We start from the raw sequence: 12,414 nt of genomic DNA, 5'->3' as shown, positions 1-12,414 counted from the left end.
TCCTCAAAAAATTCAATCAATCTGACGAAGCCATGCTGACTATCCCTGATCAAGCCTTGCCTCTCCGTGGTGGAGATAGATGCTCTCCTTCATGAGTTTTTCTGCTAGTTTCCCTACTGCTGATGTGAAACTAAGTGGTTTATCTCCATAATCCTTCTTAAATAGCGCAACCACATTTGCTGTTCTCCAGTCATCTGGAGAACAGCTAATGTCACCAGAGAGGAATTGAAAATTTGGATCTGAGCCCCTGCAATCTCCTCCTTTGCCTCTCATAGCAGCCTCGGGCACAATTCATCCGTACCTGGAGATTTATTCACCTTTAAGCCTGTCAACACCTCCAAAACCTTGTCCTTCCCTATGTCAATTTACTCAGGAACCTTGCAGTCTCTCTCCTGAATTCCATACCATCATCCTCATTCTCTTGGGTGAAGACGGATATGAAGTTTTCATTTAACACTCTCCCAGTGTCCTCTGGTTCCACCCACAGATTGTCCCCTTGGTCCCTAATGGGCGCTTACTCTTTCCCTGGTTATCCTCTTCCCATTGATATACTGACAGAATATCTTGGGATTTTCCCTACTTTTACCAGCCACAGCTTTCTCATATAAGGGTGGCACAGTGGTTAGCACTGCTGCCTCACAACACCAGGGACCCAGGTTCGATTCCCAGCTTGGGTCACTGTCTGTGTGGAGTTTGCACATTCTTCCCCTGTCTGCGTAAGTTTCCTCTGGGTGCTCCAGTTTCCTCCCAGTCTGAAAGACATGCTGGTTAGGTGAATTGGCCATGCTAAATTCTCCCTCAGTGTACCCGAACAGGCGCCGGAGTGTGGCAACTAGGGGACTTTCACAGTAACTTCATTGCAATGTTAATGTAAGCCTACTTGTGACTAATAAATAAACTTTATCCCCCTTTGCTTTAAATGCCACCCATTGCTCTTCTGTAGGTTTTCCCATTAGTAGTCTGTTTAAACTAATAGTAGTCTGTTTAAGTCCAAAGATGTGCGGGTTAGGTTGATTGGCCATGCTAAAAATTGCCCTTAGTGTCTTGAGATGCGTAGGTTAGAGGGATTAGTGGGTAAATATGTAGGGATATGGGCGTAGGGCCTGGGTGGGATTGTGGTCGGTGCAGACTCGATGGGCCGAATGGCCTCTTTCTGTACTATAGGGTTTCTATGATAAACAAGGAGGTTCATCAACCAGGTTTTGCTTTATTAATTTATGGAATGTGGGAGGTCTCTGGTAAAATGTGTCTCAACATTTATTGCCTATCCCTAATTGCCCTTGAGAAAGTGGCAGTGAGCTGCCTTCTTGAACTGCTGTAGTCCCACAATGATGTTCGGGAACGAATTCCAGGATTTTGACTTAGTGACAGTGAAGGAAGGAATGGCAATATATTTCAAGTCAAGATGGTGCTGGTGTTCCCATGTGTCTGCTGACCTTGTCCCTCTAGATGATAGTAGCCATAGTTTGGAAGGTCCTGCCTGAGGAGCCTTGGTGAGTTCCTGCAGTGTATCTTGTAGATGGTACACAAAGCTGCCACTGTTCGCCGGTGGTGAAGGGAGTGAATGTTTGTGGAAGGGGAGTCAATTAAGCGGGCTGCTTGATCTTGGATGGTCAAGTGTTGCTGGAGCTGCACTCACCCAGGCAAGTGGCGAGCATTCCATCATACTCCTGGCTTATGCTTTGCAGATGGTGGACAGGTTTTGCGGAGTCAGGAGGAGTTACTCACTACAGAAATTCTAACCTCTAACCCGCTCTTGTAGCCACAGTATATATATATGGTTAGTCCAATTCAGTTTCTGGTCAATGGGAATCCCCCCAGGATGCTGATAGCAGGGGATTCATCAAATGTAATGCCATTGAATGTCAATGGATGATGGTTAGATTCTCTCTTGTTGGAGATGGTCATTGCTTGGCTCTTGTGTGGTGTGAATATAACTGTTAATTGCAGTATTACTATCTTCCTGTAACAAGTTGCCGAAAGAGAACCTTGGGAATTGCACAGCTTTGGGAAGAGATGGGAGACATAAAACAGCTTATATTTATACAGCAGTGTCCCACGAACTTTCTCATTCAAAGTGAATTAACTGCAAGTTCATTCTTTTGAAATATTTGCCAAAGCAAATTATAGAGGCTATTTAATAATGAATCACACTATTACAAAATTAAATATTTTTGTTTATATTGGATTAATTATTGGATTTTCCCTTGCTGGGCACAGCACACACAATTAAATCATTACTGCTTACTGCTTCTGCAAGCTCCAGATAACATACATTTTGGTCTGATATGGTAAGGGCACATAGATGCAGAAGGCTATTTGCTTCCACTGTATTTGGATGGGGATCATCTCTAAAATAACTCAAAATATTTGTTTAATTACAAACATTTGAGAATAGTTAAATATCTACTAGTAAAGATACAGTTTTTACTGTACAGAACTTGGGACAAAATAAATTAAGTTACATCTAGGAAAATATGGCACAGAGGATGTGGTGAATCTTAGATAGGAGAATAAGGGGAACTTTAGCAATATCCTGATAGCGTTCAGCATATAAGCAGTATATATTCCAATAAACGAGAATATAGTGACAAGTGTTGTTGGAGCTACACTCACCTAGGCAAGTGGAGAGCATTCCATCACACTCCTGGCTTATGCCTTGTAGAAGGTGGACAGGTTTTGCGGAGTCAGGAGGAGTTACTCACTATAGGAATCCTAACCTCTAACCCGCTCTTGTAGCCACTGTATTTATATGGTTAGTTCAATTCAGTTTCTGGTCAGTGAGGATTTTCTGTTTAACCACTTCCTATATTTACTTAAATATTGCAGGCATTGGCACAATCTGGCTTAGGAGAGGATGCAACATTTATTTATGGGACAAATCAGTGATGCTGAATCCAAGTTAAAAAAAAACTGAAAGAAAGAAAGATATTTCATCCATAAGCAATATGAACTAATTTAAAAAAAATGCAATTTCTCAGTCAAGGATCAGATGTCCCACTACACAATCGTTTTACTTTAAGCCACTCACATAGAATGTATCAGGGCACCAATATTCAGTGCAGTGAGGTGAATTACTCAGCCACTGAAATCACTACCCCAAAGATAAAAGAGAGAATGTTATTTTAGCAATAAAATGCCCTACATCCAATACTGTACCTTTTAATATTTTATCATCTACGGATCAATGATTTCTATGATAATTACATAAATTCTTAGTGAGTACATTAAGGTCTTGAAATAATTGAAATTCTTAGTGAATACAAGGTCTTGAAATAATTTCAACAATTTCATGTTTTCCTTTAAAATTGATAACTTTATAACACTGATTGGGCAACAAACCACAAACTTCCTCATAAATATATCATAGCAATTTGAATGAATACTCTATGCTTCTTTTTAGTGCTCTCAGGCATCACTAAGAAATTAAAACTTACAGTGTGCCAAGCCTCTAACAGTTCATAGTCACAGTCATTTATGTTCTTGTTTACTATTATGTTAACATTATTTATTAGTGTTTATTAATATTATTTACCTCAATAATTTTGTCCCCTGTCTTCAGAGCTTTGGATCTTCCAGCTGGACTGTCCTCTAACACATGTTTAATAAAAATTCCTCTCAATTCTTCCCCATTTTTCAATCGTTTTATTACTGTAATGCCACCAACAATACTGATTCCAAGTGACTCTCCTGGTTCTCGCCAAAGCTCAACCCTAGAGTAAAGATACATTTGCTTGTAATTTAGGCTGTAATGATGAGTGAATCTCATTGTCTAATTTCTATTTTGCCAAATTCAAAACCATCCATTAATCCATATTCAAAAATTTCAGTATTTACAATGAGGTCAAAGTTTTTCAGAGGAAAGGCCCTTTCCTTCTTTAAGTCATTTTATGTCAAGTTCAAAATTCATGGTTTGTGGTTTCAACCTATAAAAATGGAATACATTGCCAAATGAATACATCTATGGAAGAATGTTTTCACAGTACTGGAAAAGAAAAATCAACATTCAAAATGCAAAAGTGAAACAAACAGAAGTATATAAAGATAAGAGAAAAGTGACATTCTAAGCAAAGACGGCCACTTTGTGTCACAAGATTTGACTCTAGATACTGGATACGACAAACACAAGAGGCTATTTCATCTTGCAAATGCTAATTATTATATCTGTGGTGACAATGGAGTAAATCTTAGTTCATGCATTGATCAGATTGACCTGGCGAATGCCACATCAATCCATCTCAGTCATGCACGAGCTGCACTGGAGATCCCGCTTTCATAAAATGCATGGGAGCCACCATTGTCCGAGTGCAGCTAATGGAAATAGAGGCAGTCATCGAGATCACATAAAACATCCAACACTTAATATTTTTGAAATTCCACAATCTAAACTCAAATGCATTAAAATGAACACTGCACCACACACCTGCAAAACTACAAAGCCTCTTTGTAATAAATACAAGAATCTAACAGTGTAGTTCCACTTGCACCCCTATACAGTGCATATATTAGAGAGAGTCTTGAATTGTTTAAGGTATTCTCCCTTGATCCCATAAAAAATTTTACAGGTTGTGTGACTATATCTTTACGAATACCAGTGCTTTTCTGGCTCAAACAAATACGATGCAATGAGTTGGAATCAGGTGCGATGAAATAAAAAGTTATGAAACAGATCTGCATTTTAATATATACAGGACACTGTAATAACATTTAAAGCTTTAATACGTTGTCTACCTCATACACTGCAGGAAAAGATGTCCTGAGGCATGGTACATCAGCGAGGCCGTGCAGACGCTATGACAATGGATGAACAGACCATTGTCTGCGCATCACCAGGAAGGGGTGTTCCCTTCCAGTCAGGAAACACTTCAGCAGTCAAGGCCATTCAGCCTCCGATCTTTGGGTAAGTGTTCTCCAAGGCATCCTTCAAGACACACGACAATGCAGAATTGCCAAGCAGAAACTGATAGCCAAGTTCCGCACACGAGGACAGCCTCAACCGGGATCTTGGGTTCATGTCACACTATCTGTAACCCCCACCATTTGGCCTGGGCCTGCAAAATCCTATTAACTGTCCTGTCTTGAGACAATTCACACCTCTTTAACCTGTGATTATCCCTCTCTCCACTCGCATTGTCTGTACCTGTAAAGACTTGATTAACTGTTAAAACTCGCATTCCAACCATCATCTTGCAACTGAGTCTCAGTCTTTCTATGCTGTGTTTGTGAACCCAACTTTCCACTCACCTGATGAAGAAGCAGCACTCCGAAAGCTCGTGATACCAAATAAACCTGTTGGACTTTAACCTGGTGTTGTGAGACTTCCTACTGTGCCCACCCCAGTCCAACACCGGCATCTCCACATCATTCCCTTTATTCTCAGCAATCTTATGTCGTGCCTTTGATATGCATTGTGCGTCAACTCACAGCATGTGGACTGCAGCATTTCAAGAAGGCAGCTCACCACCACCACCTCAAGGGCAACTAGGAATAGGCAATAAATGCTGGCCAGCCAGCGACATCCATGTCCCATGAATGAATAAATACATATATCTAACACCCCTTGTATTCCTTTCATTAGCACTCCATTATTTCCTCAAAGAACTCTACTAGAAATGTCAAAAATGAATTACTTTCCACAATATTAGACTTATTGTCCTTAATGAAGCTAGGTTTTAATTTCATCCGGGATTGTGTCCTCTCGGCGGCCTCAATTAACAAAGCATTTTACTTCAGAGACAAGTCGTGAGAAATAACTGAAAGTTACTGAAAGTTACTTTCAGTTACTGAAAGTAACTGAAAGTTATTTCTTAAAGTTATTAACTGAAAGAACTGAAAGTTGTTTCTGAAAGTCACATTCAATGAACTAATTTACGCCTTCTTTCTAAACACTCTGCACAAGTCCTTTGTATCATCTACAATCTAGGTGGTGTGGTTGTGTAGCAGTAAAAATATTTACATGGTGAAACACGTTAGAGAATTATGGAAGAAACAAATACCAAAACCTCTGATACCCTCTTACCATCTTGGTGCCTCCCAGTGACTTAAGACTGGGGTTTCTTCCCCCTCGCCTTCTTCTCTTTCAGGCAGTTCACTGATCAAAAAAGAATAAAACCATGTTGGAACATAATTTAATGGTATTTTTAATATTAGAACAATGAACTTCAAACATAGATTGAAACGCATAAAGTGCTGTAGTCTTTCTCTCTAGGATATAGTACATTGCTCTCATTGAAGGATTCTGTGATCAAGCATTGCTCAGCATTACAAGCCCTTAATAATTGCAGGCCTGAAATCTTTGGAAGCACTTAATATTGGCATCAATACATTTCGGCTAGCTAAGCTAGGGCACATGAGCACAAGCTGATGAATGGAGTTGAGATAGATCATCTATGATCTAATTGAAAGGCAGAACAGGCTTGAGGAACTAAATAGTCCTGCCTTGTTTCTGGCTTATAAAAGTTAACACTTTTGTAAGGTGCCAGGAGGTTGCCAATACATGCAGAGGATTTCCATGAATGTATAATGTTTGCCACATTCAAGAAAAACTGAAAGCTACGATTTTAAAATATGTTTGCATCAATTCTGAAGACTTCAAATCCCACAGTTTACCATTATATTCCTCAAACACATGAAAACCATGAACCAACAGGAAGTACAAAAGTTAAGAATTCTGTTCCAGATGAATTGTCTGATAATGTGGCCTAGTAAAAATAAATGAAACAATATTAAATGACAATAGTAAAGCTCCAAAGAACATGCGGAGGACATTTGCCAAAGTATTGAAAATTTGTTTTGGAATTCCATCTCATACTGATGAAGTTTGTGTGTGTTTAGTGTGTAGCATTTAGCAAAAATTCTGAATCTCGTGAAAATTATCTCTCAAATTATTTGCAAAACACAAATTATAAACAAAGTAATCAATTATGATGATTATGTGTGCAACAATCAAATGTAATATACAGCCCAGGGTACAAATAAGACACTGATCTCACCTGTCTTTCAACCGTTAATCAATATATACCACTGTTAAAAGCTTTTGCATAATGGCTATCAAGAACTCAAGGCAATGTATCAGTAGTACCCATAATAGCCACTTAAACTGCTGCAATTTATTCCATTAGAGTCTATGTTCAAAGCTGGTCATGAAACATTTTTGCATATGTGCTTTGATATGCAAATTAGAGATTATGATCCACAGTAGAGATTTGTGTTTAATGTTTCTCCACAGGTAATTTTCAGCTTTCATTTGTGCAAATGTAACTGTTCCGATGTTGAAAAATTGTAATAATGCGCCAACTTTAAATACAGTGGAGCCCCGTTATAACGCGATGGTTGGGGTCCATAAATGCGGGGTCGTGAAAAAAACGGGGTCATGCTAAATCAGGGTCGCGCTAAATTTGCCAATTATTAGCGGGAAAAAAAGGGTCCAATGACACCATTGCGTTATATGCGAATTCGCACTAAATCAGGGCGCGTTAAATCGGGGCTCCACTGTATTTACAAAATCTATTCAATTTTGTTTCACCATAGATATTTAGAAAAATTAATTGCTGCAAAAGTCAACGTTGTACTCAATTTAGAAAACATTAACAAAGCTACTTCTTGAGTACATTTTCTTTATCTACTCTTCCACTCCATAGCACCATAAACCATACTTTCCAACACTGGTTTGCAAAGTTATACTGTGCAAAGCTCACACAAATACGTACACGAAAAAGGTTGGATAACCGCAAGGCAGCCCAATCACACTCACCCCAATCCAAACTTGTCCGGACCTCTAAACCTGAATTATGCTAAAAGTTTGTATAAATATACATATTCCTTTCTTTAAATTTATGTTGCAAATATATGACACTACTTCGTAAGTACAAACTGAAAAACATCAAAATAATGAACAGCTACCCAACCTTAAACAATTATAAAAAACTTTTCCTCTTTCAACAAGTAACCTCTTTGCTTGAGCTGTTGTTATTTTGAAATGAAATGTCCCAAAAATTAATTGTATTCCAAAAACTACTTAATACGATTGGAAAAGGAAAGACTGGCATTCATATGGCGCTTTTCACTCCCACCAGATGTCTGAAAACATCTTTACAGTAAGTGAACCACTTTTTGATGTGTAGTCATTATTGCAATGTGGGAAATGTGGCAGCCAGTACAGTGTGTGCGCAGCAATCCCCATAAACAGCAATGAGACAGTGACCAGTTAATCGGTTTCTGTGACTTTGAAGGATAAATATTGGCCAGGATATGAGGGATATCTGCCATCGAGGCATCTTGAAATAAAATTTCAATCCAAAAACATTATTAAAAATTTGCTGTCTTTCAATTCTTAGAATATGATTAATGTAAATACCTGACAGCAGTTTTCATCCTGGTTTCTGTTGCCAACATTGCAGCACTACCGGGCCTGGTTTGTTTTGATAAAAAACTTCTTTTATAGTCTTCCACATCTTTTGCAGGCACATAGGTAACCCTAGATTCCACACCAAAGGAGAAGAAATTATTTAAAAAACAACCACTTTAATCAACATGTACAAAGGTTAGATCACAATACGCAATGAGACACTGGTCTCCACAAAGTCCACTGCACTAACAGCCCAATTAATTTACAGACTAGGCGGTCAGATCAAGAAGGTGTTATTTTTGATCCCTAAACTAACTGTTCTGATGTAAGGATGATGTGGAGATGCCGGCGTTGGACTGGGGTAAACACAGTAAGAAGTTTAACAACACCAGGTTAAAGTCCAACAGGTTTATTTGGTAGCAAAAGCCACACAAGCTTTCGAGGCTCTGAGCCCCTTCTTCAGGTGAGTGGGAATTCTGTTCACAAACAGAATTTATAAGACACAGACTCAATTTACATGAATAATGGTTGGAATGCGAATACTTACAACTAATCCAGTCTTTAAGAAACAAAACAATGGGAGTGGAGAGAGCATCAAGACAGGCTAAAAAGATGTGTATTGTCTCCAGACAAGACAGCCAGTGAAACTCTGCAGGTCCACGCAACTGTGGGAGTTACAAATAGTGTGACATAAATTCTGATTCTAGGATCGCATGATAAAGACTCAGGAGGAAAAAAGCAGAAATATTTATGTGAAATAGTGTGACATAAACCCAATATCCCGGTTGAGGCCGTCCTTGTGTGTGCGGAACCTGGCTATCAGTTTCTGCTCCGCGACTCTGCGCTGTCGTGTGTCGCGAAGGCCGCCTTGGAGAACGCTTACCCGAATATCAGAGGCCGAATGCCCGTGACCGCTGAAGTGCTCCCCAACAGGAAGAGAACAGTCTTGCCTGGTGATTGTCGAGCGGTGTTCATTCATCCGTTGTCCAGACGCTGCGACAACGGATGAATGAACACCGCTCGACAATCACCAGGCAAGACTGTTCTCTTCCTGTTGGGGAGCACTTCAGCGGTCACGGGCATTCGGCCTCTGATATTCGGGTAAGCGTTCTCCAAGGCGGCCTTCGCGACACACGACAGCGCAGAGTCGCGGAGCAGAAACTGATAGCCAGGTTCCGCACACACAAGGACGGCCTCAACCGGGATATTGGGTTTATGTCACACTATTTCACATAAATATTTCTGCTTTTTTCCTCCTGAGTCTTTATCATGCGATCCTAGAATCAGAATTTATGTCACACTATTTGTAACTCCCACAGTTGCGTGGACCTGCAGAGTTTCACTGGCTGTCTTGTCTGGAGACAATACACATCTTTTTAGCCTGTCTTGATGCTCTCTCCACTCCCATTGTTTTGTTTCTTAAAGACTGGATTAGTTGTAAGTATTCGCATTCCAACCATTATTCATGTAAATTGAGTCTGTGTCTTATAAATTCTGTTTGTGAACAGAATTCCCACTCACCTGAAGAAGGGGCTCAGAGCCTCGAAAGCTTGTGTGGCTTTTGCTACCAAATAAACCTGTTGGACTTTAACCTGGTGTTGTTAAACTTCTTACTGATGTAAGGAAGCAGGACAAGTGCTAAAATTTGCCTCATGAATCAGGGAGGATAAACAAATGAACAAGTCATTTTTACTTCCAATTTTTATTCTACTGCAAATATATGTATTAGGGCAGAATTGGGATTGCTATGATCAAAACAATATTAACATTTAATATCAAGCCTTATAAATGAACCAAAGTCACTTGGGAAAGCTAAGGGTTCCAGAAGGCATCAGGACATGTGATCACAAGCAAATGGATGGTGTTTTCAGGAGAAGAGGAAGAATTGGCAGACAAAACTGGTAGGCTTTCTCTTAATAAACTCACAAATACCAAAGTACAAACATATATAACACCTTACTAATACCTATGATTTAAATAAACCATTAAAAACAAACACACAAAAGCAGCATTTACTTTTCTTCTCTTGCAGCCTCCTAACATGCATCAAGCTCACCACTTCTGCAATGCACACAGGCACTGTGAAATTAGTGATTTAAGGACCAACAAAAGTTATTAGGCCAAAGATTTTGCTTATCCATAACAAAATCAACTTGCATTCATATTCCAATGTGTTTAACAGAGGTGTAATTTGACAAAAATGATGAGCTTTGAGCTATGGCTATCTTATGACTTATGTCAAGAGTTGCCCAGTCTCCATTTGGAAGGTGGCCACATGCAATAATCTTTTACTAAACATCTGAAACTGCCTTTTACAATCTTAACTGTTCAGCCTTTGTCAGTTTGTACACAATTACATAATTGCAGCTAATCATCTCAACCAGACCCTTCCCTTTTGGAGACATAATCCCTATTAGAAGTGTCACACTCTGTCATCCTGATTGATCCCTCTGGTTTGCCCCTTACCTCTGCTCCCTAAAGTTAATGGATGCTAACTTCATATGTTGGGCAATCAGTTTACCCATTCACTATCAGATCTGGCTGTACCACATAAAGCACTGTCAGGACTTATTCTCACCTGGCAAAATTGCTCACTCTAATCTAGGATGATCCTTGAATAAAGCTAATAACCAACTTTGGTTTAGCAACTACTTTAGAATGATCACACTCCAGTGAAGCATCTTGGGACATGTTTCTAGGTTAATGGCACTGTGCAGGAAAAAGTTATTGTTTGAAACTCTGGTCAGGTCTCGAAACATCTTCAGTGACTTTCGAGTAGCATCCATTCAAGCATTGGAATTTTGATAATTCTATTTAATCCTCATGCAATACTCATTTTTTTTCATTGACTGTTCTGGCATTGGTCACCATTACCAGAGCTGTAAGCATTAAGTTTAGTTTAAATTGATCCGATGAAAGGAGAAATGAGGAGGCCGAGAATTAATTCTCAACAGTACACTTTTACCTTGGACAGATTCCACTGTTATATATAATCTACCTTCCAACTTCAGCAATATATTTTAGTATAGCTCCCCAAAAAGCCAAGCAGTCAGCAGTGCACCAAATGTAGTACTCCACCATAAACATCAAAAATAATTAAATTTAGTCCGAGGAAAATTGCTTACTGACAAATGGAAATGCGTAAACTGAAATTTAGTTGCAATATTCTAACCAGTTGTTTTCATCCACAAATTAAAGCATAGTGCAGTGTACTTTGGGTTACAAATATGTGCAAGCAAGAATATCCAATTTCAAGTGAACCACAAAATGAAAGGCATCTATTGAATTGTCTTAGCGCATCGTTTCTCGATTTGTCTATTCACAAAAATAAAGTGTATTTATTTCACAATCAAAATCCTCTTGATATTTGTCAAATGATTCAGGTTTGTAACAAAAACACGAGCAGATCATACTGTCACAAAACTAAGAAGTTACAGCAAGTTGAAGGGGTGAAAAACAGCTACCAGTACAGCACAAGAAATACTCACAAGATTTTTTCAGTTAAGGCTTTGTTGGCAAAGACAAAATGTGTCTGAGCAGAATTTAGACCACAAATGGATTCCTTGTTCACAGCAACAATATAATCTCCCTCCTGGAGCTGTCCATCTTTTCCAGCAGCCCCCTCATTATTAATACGCTTGATAAATGCCCCAGGTCCTCTCTGATCATTTTTTATATTCAATCCTAGGTAAAACAATAATAATATTCATACAAGGATATTTTACTGCAACTTAAAATAATACAATAGAGGATGAATGCATTCTATGCTGCACAGACTGGTTATTCTGTAAGTGCAAATATACACAAAAAAAGGCAAAGCACAACTCCTATGGCCACATACTACCAAATTCCATGCCAAGCCAGATACAATGGATAATGTAATTAACAGTCACCTACAAGAACTTTCATATGACAGTTAAAAGATAATCCTGTACCAGCAAATGAAAGCAAACAAGCAGACAGGAGCTTAGATTTTATCAATGTTATTTTAACAGTGTCAGTTCCCTTTTCAAGTGAGTGAGTGATTGTCAGAACTGAGATTAATACTGGATTAGGAGAACCCAGTT

The 12,414-nt window shown here is 39.0% G+C and overlaps 1 protein-coding gene across 1 annotated transcript in view; it reads right to left on the bottom strand.

Annotated features, from left to right (window-relative positions):
* patj (PATJ crumbs cell polarity complex component) overlaps positions 1-12,414 on the bottom strand; it is a 364,256-nt gene that overhangs the window by 226,614 nt on the left and 125,228 nt on the right. The window contains exons 23-26 of the mRNA XM_078218535.1: positions 11,836-12,031; positions 8,357-8,476; positions 6,020-6,091; positions 3,536-3,713 (exon numbers count right to left, since the gene is read on the bottom strand). Of these exons, the coding sequence (XP_078074661.1) occupies positions 3,536-3,713; positions 6,020-6,091; positions 8,357-8,476; positions 11,836-12,031 (566 nt within the window). The remainder of the gene's footprint in view (positions 1-3,535; positions 3,714-6,019; positions 6,092-8,356; positions 8,477-11,835; positions 12,032-12,414) is intronic.

This window comes from Mustelus asterias, chromosome 8 (genome assembly GCF_964213995.1).
Source record: "Mustelus asterias chromosome 8, sMusAst1.hap1.1, whole genome shotgun sequence".
Classification (NCBI taxonomy): domain Eukaryota; kingdom Metazoa; phylum Chordata; class Chondrichthyes; order Carcharhiniformes; family Triakidae; genus Mustelus; species Mustelus asterias.
The sequence above is the reverse complement of the archived record's forward strand: the minus strand, read 5'-3'. Positions and strand labels throughout refer to the sequence as shown.